The following is a 21,380-nucleotide window of genomic DNA, read 5'->3' on the forward strand; positions in this document are numbered from 1 at the left end:
GAGCCTTTTTTCCTTTGGGGAAGTTGAGCTCTACATTTTGTCTTGCCATTCATGACAGTAAAAATGTGGTCGTCTGGGGGCTGAACCTCCTTCTGAACAATGATCCAAGATAAAAGTACTAATACCACAATGCTTTTTTATATTCAAGGGAAGAGGAAGTATGTTTCAGTTTTACCGCCTAGATAATTACACGTCATTTGGCACTGCCTTTCAAGATATGTAGAAAACAGAAAATATATGAGTTATGAAGATATCTAGGCACATTTAACATTCTCTGTGCCACTTAGTCCTGAACAGAGAATTTTCGGTATAAATTGGAGGAAGCTTTTTTTTTTTTTTTTTTTCTTTTCTCACCCCCAAGACGTGTCTCCCTCTGTTGCCCAGGCTGGAGTATAATGGTGTGAGCTCGGCTCACTGCAACCTCCACCTCCTGGCTTCAAGTGATTCCCCTGCCTCAGCCTCTCAAGTAGCTGGGATTACAGGTGCCCACCACCATGCCCAGCTAATTTTTGTATTTTTAGTAGAGTCGGGGTTTTACCATGTTGGCCAGGCTAGTCTCAAAACCCGACCTCAAATGATCCACCCGCCTCAGCCTCCCAAAGTGCTGGGATTACAAGCGTGAGCCACCACGTGAGCCAGGGGAAGTTTTTAAATTTACCACTTTTTAACAATTCCATTTAGGAAAGTTCAGTTGAGCTGTTGGACTTGGACAACTTTGCACCTCTCATCTTTGTCCTTGTCATCTAGTCATCTGTACCATTACCTCCTAAGCAGGGACATCATGGGTGCCATGAAGCATTCATGCGTGATGGCATTTCTTTGCTTCTCATTTCTTCGTGTGTTTGACATTTCTCCTAGCTCCAAACTGGGCCAGCTGCCTTTCCTATGAAATCTAGCAGTAGCTGTGGGATAGACGTGGTTGCTCTTTTCATCTTTTTAGATTACCCATTGCTTCTCTCGAAATCCTAGTACATGATTTTTTTTTTGATCCTATGTGCAGAAATCAGGAAAAAACAAATTCTACAAAGAATTTGAAAGATATTATTTCAGGCCAGGTGTGGTGGCTCATGCCTGTAATCCCAGCACTTTGGGAGGCTGAGGCAGGTGGATCACTTGAGGTCAGGAGTTCAAGACCAGATGGGCCAACATAGTGAAATCCCATCCCTACTAAAAAGACAAAAATTAGCCAGGCATGGTAGCAGGCACCTGTAATCCCAGCTACTTGGGAGGCCGAGGCACAAGAATCGCTTGAATCTGGGAGGTGGAGGTTGCCGTGAGCCACGGTAGCGCCACTGCACTTCAGCATGGTTGAGTGACACTCCGTCTCAAGAAAAAAGTCATTTCAATGACTACCTCAGGAGATTCATAGGTATCTGACCCACATCTGAGATGGGATTTGCATTGCATTTTAGCTATGATGAGAACAAATATTTAATATCTTCGAAGATTAAAAGCATACTGTGATAATATGGAAATCTTGGTGGGAATTCAGTCATTAGTGAGAATGTTTTGCGTTAAGTTCAAACCAGCCTCAACGAAGCTGATGTGAGGGAAGGGAAAGTGAACTCTGAGTAGAGCAGGGACAGAAGAAAGATGCTCCAGTGCAGATCAGGAAGGAGCAGGGGGTGAAATGTTACAAATTCTAGAACTCAGAGAGCTGAAGGTAATTACTTCCTTTTCAGGTTGTGAAACATGTTAACCTGTGGTAAAATACTTACAAGATGATAATTACCATCTAACCGTGTTGAAGTGTGCAGTTCAGTTGTGTGAAGTATATTCATGTCATTTTTTTTTTTTTTTTTTTTTTGAGACGGAGTCTCACTCTGTCACCAGGCTGGAGTGCAGTGGTGGGATCTTGGCTCACTGCAACCTCTGCCTCCTGGGTTCAAGCAGTTCTCCTGCCTCAGCCTCCCGAGTAGCTGGGACTACAGGCGTGCGCCACCATGCTCAGCTAATTTTTGTATTTTTAGTAGAGACAAGGTTTCACCATGTTGGTCAGGCTGGTCTTGAACTCCTAACCTCGTGATCTGCCTGCCTCAGCCTCCCAAAGTGCTGGGATTACAGGCGTGAGCCACCATGCCCAGCGAAATCTAGGGCTGGAACATGGCTGCAGCATATAAATAGAATTGAATTCCATCGTTTTGTTAACCCTGTTTTTTGTTTGTTTGTAGTTGTTGCTGTTTTTGAGACAGAGTCTCGCTCTGTCGCCTAGGCTGGAGTGCAGTGGTGCAATCTCGGCTCACGGCAGACTCTGCCTCCCGGGTTCAAACTATTCTCCTGCCTCAGCCTCCCAAGTAGGTGGGACTACAGGCGCCTACCACCACACCCGGCTAATTTTTGTATTTTATTAGAGACAGGGTTTCACCATATTGGCCAGGCTGGTCTGGAACTCCTGACCTTGTGATCCGCCCACCTCGGCCTCCCAAAGTGCTGGGATTACAGGCGTGAGCCACCACACCCAGCCCCTGTTTTGTTTTTGTTTTGCTTGTTTCTTAGGGTTGTTTTTCTATTTATGGTAAAGGCATTGGCTTTCCATTTGTAGCATCAATCGAATATTTCCTGTTAACAATAACCTTATGTCATAGTAAATGGTAAAGGGATTTAAAGCAGTGGTTTTCAGCTGCCAGAGGCCTGAGTGAGTTTGGGCACACTCTGTGTGATCGGGCAGAAGGCCTGTGGGAAGTTTAGCCGAGGACAGGGCCAGGAAAGGTGATGGACAGTGGGGGTCTGTCCTGGTCACCAGGCCCCTGGGTCCTGCCCACCTGCTTGGAGCTCCCCACCCATCACACATGATGCTGCCAAGCCCTCTGGGTATTGTGGGCAAATACCTTAGGAGAGAAGCTGATGAACTTTGTTTCTTGAAATGCACAGATTCCTTGGACATCCCTGAGAGATCAATCATGAAAGTCAACTTGGTTTTCTCCCCCTCATTTGGGTTCAGAATTTAAAGTCCACACACACAGGCAGTAAGATGATATAGATAAGGACATCATCACTCGGTTTCGGATGTTAAAATGTCTAGGTGGGTTAGGGGTCATTTGAGATCACACAACCTTGTGGCACAAAGAGGAATTCCCAGGCCAGAGGGAGACATTTTATTGCCATGTTATGATCTTATCATTGAGTTGAAAGGCAATCTTGTTTCATTTTGGATTCTTTCTTATGTTTATGTCTTATAAGGGCACTTTGAATTTCCAAGCAAATAATAATTTTGAATTAGCTTTTAATCATTGACTTCTAGCACAGTTATATGATCAGAAACATGCTGTGTGATTGGATTGCTCTCAAACATATTGAGATTTGCTGGAACAAAATAAGTCAGGTTAATTTTTGTAAATGTACCACGCATGTTTAAAATGAATGTATGTACATTTGTTCCTGAGATACAGGTTGATGGGCGGATGGCTACATGGATGTGATGGAGATGGTTTACTATCGGGACCTTCCGCATCCTGCTGATGTTTTGTTGCTTAAGATATGAATGGCTGAGCGGAGGCTGTAAAACCTGGCACTCTGCTTGGGTATGAGGTTCTTCCTGCCATCCTGCCATCATTTGTTTTTTATGTTTTGTCACCAAAAGTGACCTTGAGGAACCCTGGGAGCTCAGGAAGGAAGGAGCGCCCAGAAGCAGGGACAGGGAGCTGGTTGGGGAGGACCAGAAATCAGGTTTGTGAAGGTTCCAGAGAGGACCTGGCCTTGGGAGGAGCGTGGGGGACTGAGATGGGGGAGGGGTCATTGGAATGATGCGGGCGCTACTTGGAATGTCCATTGTGAGGCACCACCGGGGTCATCAGGGATTGGTGGAGAGGGAGTATGAAGCCCCAGGGTTGCTAAGGGAGGGCCCAGACCGAAGAAGGTTTGGTGGAAAGCAGAACCTTAGTCTCCCTCTAATTGCTCCTAAGCCTCACGCTCCCTTGCCCCGCGTGTCCTGTTGCTTCCCTGATCTTCTCCGTGACCTGTAGCTAAGCCTTCCACCAGCGCTTGAGTACTTAATTTGAACCAGATCCTTTCCCAGACCCTTTCTTCTTCTCCTCCTCCTCCTCCACCTCCTCCAGGTGCCCAACAGCCCCCTTCTCCTCCTTTCCCTTCCCTTACTTCCCCCCTTCCCCTCCCCTTCCCCTTCCCCTCCCCTTCCCCTCCCCCTCCCCTCCCCCTCCCCAACTCAGATCCGGCCCGGTCCCCGTCCCCTTCCCTCCCCCCTGCCCTAAGCCACCTCCACCTCTGTCCTGGCCGCCTCAGGGCGCCTGAAAGGACCAGGACATGCGGGTGCGGTGGCTGCTCTTTTGGCTCCTCTTTTGGCTCCTGCTGGCATTTATCAGCCATCAGTCCACCTGTGTGAGTGGACGGGTGCTGTGGCTGCTCTTTCGGCTCCTCTTTTGGCTCCTGCTGGGATTTATCAGCCATCAGTCCACCTGTGTGAGTAGACGCTGGACCCGCGGGGTTTCTTCCTTTTTACTGGGCTGTGTCACGCGGCATGAAATGACACAGCTCAGGCCTGTAATCCCAGCACTTTAGGGGGCCGAGGTGGGCAGATCACTTGAGTCCAGGAGTTGAAGACTGGCCAGGGCATCATAGCAAAACCCCATCTCTACGAAAAATTCCAAAAAAGATTAGTCGGGCCTGGTGGTGCGTACCTGTTATCCCAGTTACTGGAGAGGCTGAGGTGGGAGGATCGCTTGGGCCCAGGAGCTGGCCGTTGCAGTGAGCCGAGATGGCCCCGCTGCACTCTTGTCTCTAACAAACAAAACGGACCAAAACAAAGTGAATTGTCATTTGATTTGTGTCATCTGGTTTGATGACTTTTTTTTTTTTTAGACAGAGCTGGAGTGCAGTGGCAAGATCTCGGCTCACTGCAACCTCCGCTTCGGGGTTCAAGCAATTGTCCTGCCTCAGCCTCCTGAGTAGCTCTGATTACAACGCCTGGCTAATTTCTGTATTTGTAGTACAGACGGGGTTTCACCATGTTTGCCAGGATAGTCTCCATCTCTTGACCTCGTGATCCGCCTGCCTCGGCCTCCCAGTGCTGGGATTACAGGCGTGAGCCACCGCGCCTGGCCAAACTATATAACCTTAAGTGTAAATTTACTAACTTTGGAAAGTACATACACCAGCATAAACCAACCCCCTTTCAAGATCTACATTATTTTATTTATTTATTTATTTATTTTTTTGAGACAGTTTCTCCCTTGTTGCCGAGGCTGGAGTGCAATGGGGCAGTCTCAGCTCACCGCAACCTCTGCTTCCCAGATTCGAGCGATTCTCCTGCCTCAGCCTCCCGAGTGGCTGGGATTACTGACATGTGCCACCACTCCCAGCTAATTTTGTATTTTTAGTAGAGATAGGGTTTCTCCATGTTGGTCAGGCTGGTTTTGAACTCCCGACCTCAGGTGATCCGCCCGCCTCGGCCTCCCAAAGCATTGGGATTACAGGCATGAACCACCGTGCCCAGCCAAGATCTACACTATTATGTCACCCCAGAAAGTGAACTCTCACTCTTCCCAGCCAGTCTCTTTCTTATCCTAGGTTAGCTTGCTTATTCTGGAATTTCGTGTATACAGATGCATGCCATGCCATAGGTACTCTTTTGTGTCTGCTTTATTCTGCTCAACACCATGTTTCTGAAATCATGACCATTGTTGTATGGTTCTCTAACTCCATCATTTCCATTTCAGACTCAGCATATGCTGAGTTCAACCTGTTGAAGGGCTATCTCTGTTTAATTCACCATCTTGAAAGAAACATTTAAAATTGAGATGTTTTCAAGAATATATAGTTAAATCCAGAGGAATCGATGTAGAAATGTTATCGTCTTCACTCACATAAGAGTCTAATGGAATTAATGTCAACAATCTTAGAGAAATCCCACACTATTCATGCCATTTTCATCATCTCCACCTTGGTAATTTTTTTTTTTTTTTTTTTTTTTTTGAGACACAGTCTCGCTCTGTCACCCAGGCTGAAGTGCAGTGGTGCGATCTCGGCTCACTGCAACCTCTGCCTCCTGGGTTCAAGTGATTCTTCTGCGTCAGCCTCCCAAGTAGCTGGAACTATAGGCGGGTGCCACCATGCCCTGCTAATTTTTTGTATTTTTAGTAGAGATTGGTTTCACCGTGTTAGCTAGGATGGTCTCAATCTCCTGATCTCGCGGTCCACCCACCTCGGCTTCCCAAAGTGCTGGGATTGCAGGCGTGAGCCACCACGCCCGGCCCACCTTGTTAATTTTTAAGCACTAAAATTCGATATTTATTTGTGAATGAAGTAATCTCTTCATTGTATTTTTTTTTTTTTACTTATGCTGAGCTATAAATGACAAAGATTCATATAATCCAAGAGAGAAGTATTATTTAGAGGGATTCTTTTACCATGTGATATATAATAAATGCATCCAACGTTATACATCAATTTAAAAAACAAGTAAATAACTAAAGAAAAGATAACTACTGGCCAGGTGCAGTGGCTCACACTTGTATTTCCAGCACTTTGGGAGGCCGAGGCAGGTGGATCATGAGGTCAGGAGTTGGAGACCAGCCTGGCCAAGATGGTGAAACCCTGTTTCTACTAAAAATACAAAAATTAGCCGAGCGTGGTGGCAGGCGCCTGTAATCCCAGTTACTCAGTAGCTGAGGCAGGAGAATCGCTTGAACCCGGGAGGCGGAGGTTGCAGTGAGCTGAGATCATGCCACTGCAATCTAGCCTGGGTGACAGAGCAAGACTTTGTCTCAAAACAAAAAGAAAAGGAAAGATAAGATAATTACTTTATACTTAGCTTGTCTTAGCCATGAGTGACGGGCTGCATGTGGCCCAGGACAGTTTTGAATGCAGTTCAACACAAATTTGTAAACTTTCTTAAAACATTAGGAGATTTTGGCCAGGTACAGTGGCTCATGCCTGTAATCCCAGCACTTTGGGAGGCTGAGGCGGGCAGATTACCTGAGGTCAGGAGTTCGAGACCACCCTGGCCAACATGGCAAAACCCCATCTCCACAAAAAATAAAAAAATTTGCTGAGTGCACTGTCAGGCACCTGTACTCCCAGCTACTCAGGAGGCTGAGGCAGGAGAATCACTTGAACCTGAGAGGCAGAGGTTGCAGTGAGCCGAGAGCACACCACTGCACTCCAGCCTGGGTGACAGAGTGAGACCCCATCTCAAAAAGAAACAACAAACAAAAACAAAAACAATGGCCGGGCACGGTGGCTCACACCTGTAATCCCAGCACTTTGGGAGGCCGAGGCAGGCAGATCGCCTGTCGGGAGTTCAAGGCCAGACTGGCCAACATGGTGAAACCTCATCTCTACTAAAAATACAAAAATTAGTCGGGCATGGTGGCAGAGACCTGTAATCTCAGCTGCTCGGCAGGCTGAGGGAGGAGAATGGCTTGAGCCCAGGAGCTGGAGGTTGCAGTGAGCTGAGATTGCACCACTGCACTCCAGCCTGGGCGACTGAGTGGAGCGGAACTCTGTCTCAACAAAAAAAAAAAGAGGTTTTTTTTAGATCATCAGCTGTTGTTAGTGTTAGTGTATGTTATGTGTGGCTCAAGACAACTTTGCTTCTTTTAATATAGGCAGGGAAGTCAAAAGATTGGATATCCCTGCTTTATACCAAGAAAGACAACACCCCACATTTGCAATGCCTAAAAACACTACCAGCCATCTGAAAAACATGAGACTTCTCTAACTTCTGTTCTTTTTTGTAGCAGTGGAATCCCACGGTGATATCTGAGGGATGTGGTTACCTTTTGGAGGAGGTTGACGGTTTCTAAGGATGATTCTTTCTGAGTGAAATATTGTCAGTGTCATTGACCTTTTCATTATTTCAACTATTATTATTCCAGGTTATCAATACTCTGGCTGACCTTCGTCATCGTGGGACTGACTTTGGTGGAAGTCTTTGGTTACTTATCATTACTGTGTTTCTGAGAAGTTATAAATTTGCCATCTCCCTCCGCACAAGTTACCTTTCTGTGAGTATACTAACTTTCTGTAGAGGTATACTTGTAATCACAAATAAGAATAAGTTATATGAAACAATTCACGTTTCTGGACTTCATTATGAATATGTGGTTTTACCCCAAAAATCAGGGAAATGATTTATTAGCATAAGAATTATGAAAATATCTGCCATTTACATTATGAAAATTAAATAGGTCGGTGTTTAATAGAATGTCAACAGAGCTTTTGGTCAAAAATAAGTTTTTTTAACCTTTGTGCTATTTGTCACAAATGGAGTATGAGGTTTCGTCACTTAAATAGGAAAGTCTTTCTAAACTCTTCTGCTTTATAGTTCTATCGTATGGGTGGAAGGAAAGCTTCCAATCTCCTCTCTGAAGATTCACTGCAGAAATGAGCTGACAACAGACAGCTTAACAGGAAAAGAAAAACATAGAACAGGCATAAACATGGGAACCAGCTGAAAAATGAGACTGCTAGAAGGGCTGGATGGTTGATGCTTAAAGAGCACCCTCTTCTGAGGGGAGAGGGAGATAGATGGAGATGTAGGCCATTTAGAGGGGCAGCAAATGATTTTTAGGGGAAATGAAAGAGCCCAAGGAACAAACAGTTGGCCTGAGACAAAGTTCCTCTGAGGTCATAGGGACGAGGTGACAAACTGCCGGAAGGTGAAGGGCAGAACTGCACTGCGTCTCATGATGCAGAGAAAGCCCCAGAGAATCTCTTAGAACTGCCCTCCAAGAGAATCAATGAAAAGTGTGTCTGGGCAGGGTAATTTTGAATGACATCATTCAAAGTGCATGTTCCCACTTGCAACTGGAGAGAGATCAGTATGTCAAAAGTCTGTACTTGGTAAGAATTTGGCTGCTAAGTTGTGCCATAATTTGTCTTTTGAGCCTTTTTTCCTTTGGGTAAGTTGAGCTCTACATTTTGTCTTGCCATTCATGACAGTAAAAATGTGGTCGTCTGGGGGCTGAACCTCCTTCTGAACAATGATCCAAGATAAAAGTACTAATACCACAATGCTTTTTTATATTCAAGGGAAGAGGAAGTATGTTTCAGTTTTACCGCCTAGATAATTACACGTCATTTGGCACTGCCTTTCAAGATATGTAGAAAACAGAAAATATATGAGTTATGAAGATATCTAGGCACATTTAACATTCTCTGTGCCACTTAGTCCTGAACAGAGAATTTTCGGTATAAATTGGAGGAAGCTTTTTTTTTTTTTTTTTTTTCTTTTCTCACCCCCAAGACGTGTCTCCCTCTGTTGCCCAGGCTGGAGTATAATGGTGTGAGCTCGGCTCACTGCAACCTCCACCTCCTGGCTTCAAGTGATTCCCCTGCCTCAGCCTCTCAAGTAGCTGGGATTACAGGTGCCCACCACCATGCCCAGCTAATTTTTGTATTTTTAGTAGAGTCGGGGTTTTACCATGTTGGCCAGGCTAGTCTCAAAACCCGACCTCAAATGATCCACCCGCCTCAGCCTCCCAAAGTGCTGGGATTACAAGCGTGAGCCACCACGTGAGCCAGGGGAAGTTTTTAAATTTACCACTTTTTAACAATTCCATTTAGGAAAGTTCAGTTGAGCTGTTGGACTTGGACAACTTTGCACCTCTCATCTTTGTCCTTGTCATCTAGTCATCTGTACCATTACCTCCTAAGCAGGGACATCATGGGTGCCATGAAGCATTCATGCGTGATGGCATTTCTTTGCTTCTCATTTCTTCGTGTGTTTGACATTTCTCCTAGCTCCAAACTGGGCCAGCTGCCTTTCCTATGAAATCTAGCAGTAGCTGTGGGATAGACGTGGTTGCTCTTTTCATCTTTTTAGATTACCCATTGCTTCTCTCGAAATCCTAGTACATGATTTTTTTTTGATCCTATGTGCAGAAATCAGGAAAAAACAAATTCTACAAAGAATTTGAAAGATATTATTTCAGGCCAGGTGTGGTGGCTCATGCCTGTAATCCCAGCACTTTGGGAGGCTGAGGCAGGTGGATCACTTGAGGTCAGGAGTTCAAGACCAGATGGGCCAACATAGTGAAATCCCATCCCTACTAAAAAGACAAAAATTAGCCAGGCATGGTAGCAGGCACCTGTAATCCCAGCTACTTGGGAGGCCGAGGCACAAGAATCGCTTGAATCTGGGAGGTGGAGGTTGCCGTGAGCCACGGTAGCGCCACTGCACTTCAGCATGGTTGAGTGACACTCCGTCTCAAGAAAAAAGTCATTTCAATGACTACCTCAGGAGATTCATAGGTATCTGACCCACATCTGAGATGGGATTTGCATTGCATTTTAGCTATGATGAGAACAAATATTTAATATCTTCGAAGATTAAAAGCATACTGTGATAATATGGAAATCTTGGTGGGAATTCAGTCATTAGTGAGAATGTTTTGCGTTAAGTTCAAACCAGCCTCAACGAAGCTGATGTGAGGGAAGGGAAAGTGAACTCTGAGTAGAGCAGGGACAGAAGAAAGATGCTCCAGTGCAGATCAGGAAGGAGCAGGGGGTGAAATGTTACAAATTCTAGAACTCAGAGAGCTGAAGGTAATTACTTCCTTTTCAGGTTGTGAAACATGTTAACCTGTGGTAAAATACTTACAAGATGATAATTACCATCTAACCGTGTTGAAGTGTGCAGTTCAGTTGTGTGAAGTATATTCATGTCATTTTTTTTTTTTTTTTTTTTTTGAGACGGAGTCTCACTCTGTCACCAGGCTGGAGTGCAGTGGTGGGATCTTGGCTCACTGCAACCTCTGCCTCCTGGGTTCAAGCAGTTCTCCTGCCTCAGCCTCCCGAGTAGCTGGGACTACAGGCGTGCGCCACCATGCTCAGCTAATTTTTGTATTTTTAGTAGAGACAAGGTTTCACCATGTTGGTCAGGCTGGTCTTGAACTCCTAACCTCGTGATCTGCCTGCCTCAGCCTCCCAAAGTGCTGGGATTACAGGCGTGAGCCACCATGCCCAGCGAAATCTAGGGCTGGAACATGGCTGCAGCATATAAATAGAATTGAATTCCATCGTTTTGTTAACCCTGTTTTTTGTTTGTTTGTAGTTGTTGCTGTTTTTGAGAGAGAGTCTCGCTCTGTCGCCTAGGCTGGAGTGCAGTGGTGCAATCTCGGCTCACGGCAGACTCTGCCTCCCGGGTTCAAACTATTCTCCTGCCTCAGCCTCCCAAGTAGGTGGGACTACAGGCGCCTACCACCACACCCGGCTAATTTTTGTATTTTATTAGAGACAGGGTTTCACCATATTGGCCAGGCTGGTCTGGAACTCCTGACCTTGTGATCCGCCCACCTCGGCCTCCCAAAGTGCTGGGATTACAGGCGTGAGCCACCACACCCAGCCCCTGTTTTGTTTTTGTTTTGCTTGTTTCTTAGGGTTGTTTTTCTATTTATGGTAAAGGCATTGGCTTTCCATTTGTAGCATCAATCGAATATTTCCTGTTAACAATAACCTTATGTCATAGTAAATGGTAAAGGGATTTAAAGCAGTGGTTTTCAGCTGCCAGAGGCCTGAGTGAGTTTGGGCACACTCTGTGTGATCGGGCAGAAGGCCTGTGGGAAGTTTAGCCGAGGACAGGGCCAGGAAAGGTGATGGACAGTGAGGGTCTGTCCTGGTCACCAGGCCCCTGGGTCCTGCCCACCTGCTTGGAGCTCCCCACCCATCACACATGATGCTGCCAAGCCCTCTGGGTATTGTGGGCAAATACCTTAGGAGAGAAGCTGATGAACTTTGTTTCTTGAAATGCACAGATTCCTTGGACATCCCTGAGAGATCAATCATGAAAGTCAACTTGGTTTTCTCCCCCTCATTTGGGTTCAGAATTTAAAGTCCACACACACAGGCAGTAAGATGATATAGATAAGGACATCATCACTCGGTTTCGGATGTTAAAATGTCTAGGTGGGTTAGGGGTGATTTGAGATCACACAACCTTGTGGCACAAAGAGGAATTCCCAGGCCAGAGGGAGACATTTTATTGCCATGTTATGATCTTATCATTGAGTTGAAAGGCAATCTTGTTTCATTTTGGATTCTTTCTTATGTTTATGTCTTATAAGGGCACTTTGAATTTCCAAGCAAATAATAATTTTGAATTAGCTTTTAATCATTGACTTCTAGCACAGTTATATGATCAGAAACATGCTGTGTGATTGGATTGCTCTCAAACATATTGAGATTTGCTGGAACAAAATAAGTCAGGTTAATTTTTGTAAATGTACCACGCATGTTTAAAATGAATGTATGTACATTTGTTCCTGAGATACAGGTTGATGGGCGGATGGCTACATGGATGTGATGGAGATGGTTTACTATCGGGACCTTCCGCATCCTGCTGATGTTTTGTTGCTTAAGATATGAATGGCTGAGCGGAGGCTGTAAACCCTGGCACTCTGCTTGGGTATGAGGTTCTTCCTGCCATCCTGCCATCATTTGTTTTTTATGTTTTGTCGCCAAAAGTGACCTTGAGGAACCCTGGGAGCTCAGGAAGGAAGGAGCGCCCAGAAGCAGGGACAGGGAGCTGGTTGGGGAGGACCAGAAATCAGGTTTGTGAAGGTTCCAGAGAGGACCTGGCCTTGGGAGGAGCGTGGGGGACTGAGATGGGGGAGGGGTCATTGGAATGATGCGGGCGCTACTTGGAATGTCCATTGTGAGGCACCACCGGGGTCATCAGGGATTGGTGGAGAGGGAGTATGAAGCCCCAGGGTTGCTAAGGGAGGGCCCAGACCGAAGAAGGTTTGGTGGAAAGCAGAACCTTAGTCTCCCTCTAATTGCTCCTAAGCCTCACGCTCCCTTGCCCCGCGTGTCCTGTTGCTTCCCTGATCTTCTCCGTGACCTGTAGCTAAGCCTTCCACCAGCGCTTGAGTACTTAATTTGAACCAGATCCTTTCCCAGACCCTTTCTTCTTCTCCTCCTCCTCCTCCACCTCCTCCAGGTGCCCAACAGCCCCCTTCTCCTCCTTTCCCTTCCCTTACTTCCCCCCTTCCCCTCCCCTTCCCCTTCCCCTCCCCTTCCCCTCCCCCTCCCCAACTCAGATCCGGCCCGGTCCCCGTCCCCTTCCCTCCCCCCTGCCCTAAGCCACCTCCACCTCTGTCCTGGCCGCCTCAGGGTGCCTGAAAGGACCAGGACATGCGGGTGCGGTGGCTGCTCTTTTGGCTCCTCTTTTGGCTCCTGCTGGCATTTATCAGCCATCAGTCCACCTGTGTGAGTGGACGGGTGCTGTGGCTGCTCTTTCGGCTCCTCTTTTGGCTCCTGCTGGGATTTATCAGCCATCAGTCCACCTGTGTGAGTAGACGCTGGACCCGCGGGGTTTCTTCCTTTTTACTGGGCTGTGTCACGCGGCATGAAATGACACAGCTCAGGCCTGTAATCCCAGCACTTTAGGGGGCCGAGGTGGGCAGATCACTTGAGTCCAGGAGTTGAAGACTGGCCAGGGCATCATAGCAAAACCCCATCTCTACAAAAAATTCCAAAAAAGATTAGTCGGGCCTGGTGGTGCGTACCTGTTATCCCAGTTACTGGAGAGGCTGAGGTGGGAGGATCGCTTGGGCCCAGGAGCTGGCCGTTGCAGTGAGCCGAGATGGCCCCGCTGCACTCTTGTCTCTAACAAACAAAACGGACCAAAACAAAGTGAATTGTCATTTGATTTGTGTCATCTGGTTTGATGACTTTTTTTTTTTTTAGACAGAGCTGGAGTGCAGTGGCAAGATCTCGGCTCACTGCAACCTCCGCTTCGGGGTTCAAGCAATTGTCCTGCCTCAGCCTCCTGAGTAGCTCTGATTACAACGCCTGGCTAATTTCTGTATTTGTAGTACAGACGGGGTTTCACCATGTTCGCCAGGATAGTCTCCATCTCTTGACCTCGTGATCCGCCTGCCTCGGCCTCCCAGTGCTGGGATTACAGGCGTGAGCCACCGCGCCTGGCCAAACTATATAACCTTAAGTGTAAATTTACTAACTTTGGAAAGTACATACACCAGCATAAACCAACCCCCTTTCAAGATCTACATTATTTTATTTATTTATTTATTTATTTTTTTGAGACAGTTTCTCCCTTGTTGCCGAGGCTGGAGTGCAATGGGGCAGTCTCAGCTCACCGCAACCTCTGCTTCCCAGATTCGAGCGATTCTCCTGCCTCAGCCTCCCGAGTGGCTGGGATTACTGACATGTGCCACCACTCCCAGCTAATTTTGTATTTTTAGTAGAGATAGGGTTTCTCCATGTTGGTCAGGCTGGTTTTGAACTCCCGACCTCAGGTGATCCGCCCGCCTCGGCCTCCCAAAGCATTGGGATTACAGGCATGAACCACCGTGCCCAGCCAAGATCTACACTATTATGTCACCCCAGAAAGTGAACTCTCACTCTTCCCAGCCAGTCTCTTTCTTATCCTAGGTTAGCTTGCTTATTCTGGAATTTCGTGTATACAGATGCATGCCATGCCATAGGTACTCTTTTGTGTCTGCTTTATTCTGCTCAACACCATGTTTCTGAAATCATGACCATTGTTGTATGGTTCTCTAAGTCCATCATTTCCATTTCAGACTCAGCATATGCTGAGTTCAACCTGTTGAAGGGCTATCTCTGTTTAATTCACCATCTTGAAAGAAACATTTAAAATTGAGATGTTTTCAAGAATATATAGTTAAATCCTGAGGAATCGATGTAGAAATGTTATCGTCTTCACTCACATAAGAGTCTAATGGAATTAATGTCAACAATCTTAGAGAAATCCCACACTATTCATGCCATTTTCATCATCTCCACCTTGGTAATTTTTTTTTTTTTTTTTTTTTTTTTGAGACACAGTCTCGCTCTGTCACCCAGGCTGAAGTGCAGTGGTGCGATCTCGGCTCACTGCAACCTCTGCCTCCCGGGTTCAAGTGATTCTTCTGCCTCAGCCTCCCAAGTAGCTGGAACTATAGGCGGGTGCCACCATGCCCTGCTAATTTTTTGTATTTTTAGTAGAGATTGGTTTCACCGTGTTAGCTAGGATGGTCTCAATCTCCTGATCTCGCGGTCCACCCACCTCGGCTTCCCAAAGTGCTGGGATTGCAGGCGTGAGCCACCACGCCCGGCCCACCTTGTTAATTTTTAAGCACTAAAATTCGATACTTATTTGTGAATGAAGTAATCTCTTCATTGTATTTTTTTTTCTTTACTTATGCTGAGCTATAAATGACAAAGATTCATATAATCCAAGAGAGAAGTATTATTTAGAGGGATTCTTTTACCATGTGATATATAATAAATGCATCCAACGTTATACATCAATTTAAAAAACAAGTAAATAACTAAAGAAAAGATTACTACTGGCCAGGTGCAGTGGCTCACACTTGTATTCCCAGCACTTTGGGAGGCCGAGGCAGGTGGATCATGAGGTCAGGAGTTGGAGACCAGCCTGGCCAAGATGGTGAAACCCTGTTTCTACTAAAAATACAAAAATTAGCCGAGCGTGGTGGCAGGCGCCTGTAATCCCAGTTACTCAGGAGGCTGAGGCAGGAGAATCACTTGAACCTGAGAGGCAGAGGTTGCAGTGAGCCGAGAGCACACCACTGCACTCCAGCCTGGGTGACAGAGTGAGACCCCATCTCAAAAAGAAACAACAAACAAAAACAAAAACAAAAACAAAAACAATGGCCGGGCACGGTGGTTCACACCTGTAATCCCAGCACTTTGGGAGGCCGAGGCAGGCAGATCGCCTGTCGGGAGTTGAAGGCCAGACTGGCCAACATGGTGAAACCTCATCTCTACTAAAAATACAAAAATTAGTCGGGCGTGGTGGCAGAGACCTGTAATCTCAGCTGCTCGGGAGGCTGAGGGAGGAGAATGGCTTGAGCCCAGGAGCTGGAGGTTGCAGTGAGCTGAGATTGCACCACTGCACTCCAGCCTGGGCGACTGAGTGGAGCGGAACTCTGTCTCAAAAAAAAAAAAAAAGAGGTTTTTTTAAGATCATCAGCTGTTGTTAGTGTTAGTGTATGTTATGTGTGGCTCAAGACAACTTTGCTTCTTTTAATATAGGCAGGGAAGTCAAAAGATTGGATATCCCTGCTTTATACCAAGAAAGACAACACCCCACATTTGCAATGCCTAAAAACACTACCAGCCATCTGAAAAACATGAGACTTCTCTAACTTCTGTTCTTTTTTGTAGCAGTGGAATCCCACGGTGATATCTGAGGGATGTGGTTACCTTTTGGAGGAGGTTGACGGTTTCTAAGGATGATTCTTTCTGAGTGAAATATTGTCAGTGTCATTGACCTTTTCATTATTTCAACTATTATTATTCCAGGTTATCAATACTCTGGCTGACCTTCGTCATCGTGGGACTGACTTTGGTGGAAGTCTTTGGTTACTTATCATTACTGTGTTTCTGAGAAGTTATAAATTTGCCATCTCCCTCCGCACAAGTTACCTTTCTGTGAGTATACTAACTTTCTGTAGAGGTATACTTGTAATCACAAATAAGAATAAGTTATATGAAACAATTCACGTTTCTGGACTTCATTATGAATATGTGGTTTTACCCCAAAAATCAGGGAAATGATTTATTAGCATAAGAATTATGAAAATATCTGCCATTTACATTATGAAAATTAAATAGGTCGGTGTTTAATAGAATGTCAACAGAGCTTTTGGTCAAAAATAAGTTTTTTTAACCTTTGTGCTATTTGTCACAAATGGAGTATGAGGTTTCGTCACTTAAATAGGAAAGTCTTTCTAAACTCTTCTGCTTTATAGTTCTATCGTATGGGTGGAAGGAAAGCTTCCAATCTCCTCTCTGAAGATTCACTGCAGAAATGAGCTGACAACAGACAGCTTAACAGGAAAAGAAAAACATAGAACAGGCATAAACATGGGAACCAGCTGAAAAATGAGACTGCTAGAAGGGCTGGATGGTTGATGCTTAAAGAGCACCCTCTTCTGAGGGGAGAGGGAGATAGATGGAGATGTAGGCCATTTAGAGGGGCAGCAAATGATTTTTAGGGGAAATGAAAGAGCCCAAGGAACAAACAGTTGGCCTGAGACAAAGTTCCTCTGAGGTCATAGGGACGAGGTGACAAACTGCCGGAAGGTGAAGGGCAGAACTGCACTGCGTCTCATGATGCAGAGAAAGCCCCAGAGAATCTCTTAGAACTGCCCTCCAAGAGAATCAATGAAAAGTGTGTCTGGGCAGGGTAATTTTGAATGACATCATTCAAAGTGCATGTTCCCACTTGCAACTGGAGAGAGATCAGTATGTCAAAAGTCTGTACTTGGTAAGAATTTGGCTGCTAAGTTGTGCCATAATTTGTCTTTTGAGCCTTTTTTCCTTTGGGTAAGTTGAGCTCTACATTTTGTCTTGCCATTCATGACAGTAAAAATGTGGTCGTCTGGGGGCTGAACCTCCTTCTGAACAATGATCCAAGATAAAAGTACTAATACCACAATGCTTTTTTATATTCAAGGGAAGAGGAAGTATGTTTCAGTTTTACCGCCTAGATAATTACACGTCATTTGGCACTGCCTTTCAAGATATGTAGAAAACAGAAAATATATGAGTTATGAAGATATCTAGGCACATTTAACATTCTCTGTGCCACTTAGTCCTGAACAGAGAATTTTCGGTATAAATTGGAGGAAGCTTTTTTTTTTTTTTTTTTTTCTTTTCTCACCCCCAAGACGTGTCTCCCTCTGTTGCCCAGGCTGGAGTATAATGGTGTGAGCTCGGCTCACTGCAACCTCCACCTCCTGGCTTCAAGTGATTCCCCTGCCTCAGCCTCTCAAGTAGCTGGGATTACAGGTGCCCACCACCATGCCCAGCTAATTTTTGTATTTTTAGTAGAGTCGGGGTTTTACCATGTTGGCCAGGCTAGTCTCAAAACCCGACCTCAAATGATCCACCCGCCTCAGCCTCCCAAAGTGCTGGGATTACAAGCGTGAGCCACCACGTGAGCCAGGGGAAGTTTTTAAATTTACCACTTTTTAACAATTCCGTTTAGGAAAGTTCAGTTGAGCTGTTGGACTTGGACAACTTTGCACCTCTCATCTTTGTCCTTGTCATCTAGTCATCTGTACCATTACCTCCTAAGCAGGGACATCATGGGTGCCATGAAGCATTCATGCGTGATGGCATTTCTTTGCTTCTCATTTCTTCGTGTGTTTGACATTTCTCCTAGCTCCAAACTGGGCCAGCTGCCTTTCCTATGAAATCTAGCAGTAGCTGTGGGATAGACGTGGTTGCTCTTTTCATCTTTTTAGATTACCCATTGCTTCTCTCGAAATCCTAGTACATGATTTTTTTTTGATCCTATGTGCAGAAATCAGGAAAAAACAAATTCTACAAAGAATTTGAAAGATATTATTTCAGGCCAGGTGTGGTGGCTCATGCCTGTAATCCCAGCACTTTGGGAGGCTGAGGCAGGTGGATCACTTGAGGTCAGGAGTTCAAGACCAGATGGGCCAACATAGTGAAATCCCATCCCTACTAAAAAGACAAAAATTAGCCAGGCATGGTAGCAGGCACCTGTAATCCCAGCTACTTGGGAGGCCGAGGCACAAGAATCGCTTGAATCTGGGAGGTGGAGGTTGCCGTGAGCCACGGTAGCGCCACTGCACTTCAGCATGGTTGAGTGACACTCCGTCTCAAGAAAAAAGTCATTTCAATGACTACCTCAGGAGATTCATAGGTATCTGACCCACATCTGAGATGGGATTTGCATTGCATTTTAGCTATGATGAGAACAAATATTTAATATCTTCGAAGATTAAAAGCATACTGTGATAATATGGAAATCTTGGTGGGAATTCAGTCATTAGTGAGAATGTTTTGCGTTAAGTTCAAACCAGCCTCAACGAAGCTGATGTGAGGGAAGGGAAAGTGAACTCTGAGTAGAGCAGGGACAGAAGAAAGATGCTCCAGTGCAGATCAGGAAGGAGCAGGGGGTGAAATGTTACAAATTCTAGAACTCAGAGAGCTGAAGGTAATTACTTCCTTTTCAGGTTGTGAAACATGTTAACCTGTGGTAAAATACTTACAAGATGATAATTACCATCTAACCGTGTTGAAGTGTGCAGTTCAGTTGTGTGAAGTATATTCATGTCATTTTTTTTTTTTTTTTTTTTTTGAGACGGAGTCTCACTCTGTCACCAGGCTGGAGTGCAGTGGTGGGATCTTGGCTCACTGCAACCTCTGCCTCCTGGGTTCAAGCAGTTCTCCTGCCTCAGCCTCCCGAGTAGCTGGGACTACAGGCGTGCGCCACCATGCTCAGCTAATTTTTGTATTTTTAGTAGAGACAAGGTTTCACCATGTTGGTCAGGCTGGTCTTGAACTCCTAACCTCGTGATCTGCCTGCCTCAGCCTCCCAAAGTGCTGGGATTACAGGCGTGAGCCACCATGCCCAGCGAAATCTAGGGCTGGAACATGGCTGCAGCATATAAATAGAATTGAATTCCATCGTTTTGTTAACCCTGTTTTTTGTTTGTTTGTAGTTGTTGCTGTTTTTGAGAGAGAGTCTCGCTCTGTCGCCTAGGCTGGAGTGCAGTGGTGCAATCTCGGCTCACGGCAGACTCTGCCTCCCGGGTTCAAACTATTCTCCTGCCTCAGCCTCCCAAGTAGGTGGGACTACAGGCGCCTACCACCACACCCGGCTAATTTTTGTATTTTATTAGAGACAGGGTTTCACCATATTGGCCAGGCTGGTCTGGAACTCCTGACCTTGTGATCCGCCCACCTCGGCCTCCCAAAGTGCTGGGATTACAGGCGTGAGCCACCACACCCAGCCCCTGTTTTGTTTTTGTTTTGCTTGTTTCTTAGGGTTGTTTTTCTATTTATGGTAAAGGCATTGGCTTTCCATTTGTAGCATCAATCGAATATTTCCTGTTAACAATAACCTTATGTCATAGTAAATGGTAAAGGGATTTAAAGCAGTGGTTTTCAGCTGCCAGAGGCCTGAGTGAGTTTGGGCACACTCTGTGTGATCGGGCAGAAGGCCTGTGGGAAGTTTAGCCGAGGACAGGGCCAGGAAAGGTGATGGACAGTGAGGGTCTGTCCTGGTCACCAGGCCCCTGGGTCCTGCCCACCTGCTTGGAGCTCCCCACCCATCACACATGATGCTGCCAAGCCCTCTGGGTATTGTGGGCAAATACCTTAGGAGAGAAGCTGATGAACTTTGTTTCTTGAAATGCACAGATTCCTTGGACATCCCTGAGAGATCAATCATGAAAGTCAACTTGGTTTTCTCCCCCTCATTTGGGTTCAGAATTTAAAGTCCACACACACAGGCAGTAAGATGATATAGATAAGGACATCATCACTCGGTTTCGGATGTTAAAATGTCTAGGTGGGTTAGGGGTGATTTGAGATCACACAACCTTGTGGCACAAAGAGGAATTCCCAGGCCAGAGGGAGACATTTTATTGCCATGTTATGATCTTATCATTGAGTTGAAAGGCAATCTTGTTTCATTTTGGATTCTTTCTTATGTTTATGTCTTATAAGGGCACTTTGAATTTCCAAGCAAATAATAATTTTGAATTAGCTTTTAATCATTGACTTCTAGCACAGTTATATGATCAGAAACATGCTGTGTGATTGGATTGCTCTCAAACATATTGAGATTTGCTGGAACAAAATAAGTCAGGTTAATTTTTGTAAATGTACCACGCATGTTTAAAATGAATGTATGTACATTTGTTCCTGAGATACAGGTTGATGGGCGGATGGCTACATGGATGTGATGGAGATGGTTTACTATCGGGACCTTCCGCATCCTGCTGATGTTTTGTTGCTTAAGATATGAATGGCTGAGCGGAGGCTGTAAACCCTGGCACTCTGCTTGGGTATGAGGTTCTTCCTGCCATCCTGCCATCATTTGTTTTTTATGTTTTGTCGCCAAAAGTGACCTTGAGGAACCCTGGGAGCTCAGGAAGGAAGGAGCGCCCAGAAGCAGGGACAGGGAGCTGGTTGGGGAGGACCAGAAATCAGGTTTGTGAAGGTTCCAGAGAGGACCTGGCCTTGGGAGGAGCGTGGGGGACTGAGATGGGGGAGGGGTCATTGGAATGATGCGGGCGCTACTTGGAATGTCCATTGTGAGGCACCACCGGGGTCATCAGGGATTGGTGGAGAGGGAGTATGAAGCCCCAGGGTTGCTAAGGGAGGGCCCAGACCGAAGAAGGTTTGGTGGAAAGCAGAACCTTAGTCTCCCTCTAATTGCTCCTAAGCCTCACGCTCCCTTGCCCCGCGTGTCCTGTTGCTTCCCTGATCTTCTCCGTGACCTGTAGCTAAGCCTTCCACCAGCGCTTGAGTACTTAATTTGAACCAGATCCTTTCCCAGACCCTTTCTTCTTCTCCTCCTCCTCCTCCACCTCCTCCAGGTGCCCAACAGCCCCCTTCTCCTCCTTTCCCTTCCCTTACTTCCCCCCTTCCCCTCCCCTTCCCCTTCC

General features: G+C 45.9%; 1 protein-coding gene across 1 annotated transcript in view; it reads left to right on the forward strand.

Moving 5' to 3' along the window:
• Positions 1 to 21,380, forward strand: part of LOC129394155 (uncharacterized) — a gene marked incomplete at its 5' end in the record, with an annotated part of 129,201 nt that overhangs the window by 68,913 nt on the left and 38,908 nt on the right. Inside the window, 2 exons of the mRNA XM_063598411.1 lie at positions 7,833 to 7,961; positions 16,249 to 16,377. Of these exons, the coding sequence (XP_063454481.1) occupies positions 7,833 to 7,961; positions 16,249 to 16,377 (258 nt within the window). The remainder of the gene's footprint in view (positions 1 to 7,832; positions 7,962 to 16,248; positions 16,378 to 21,380) is intronic.

This window comes from Pan paniscus, chromosome 18, assembly GCF_029289425.2.
Source record: "Pan paniscus chromosome 18, NHGRI_mPanPan1-v2.0_pri, whole genome shotgun sequence".
NCBI lineage: Eukaryota > Metazoa > Chordata > Mammalia > Primates > Hominidae > Pan > Pan paniscus.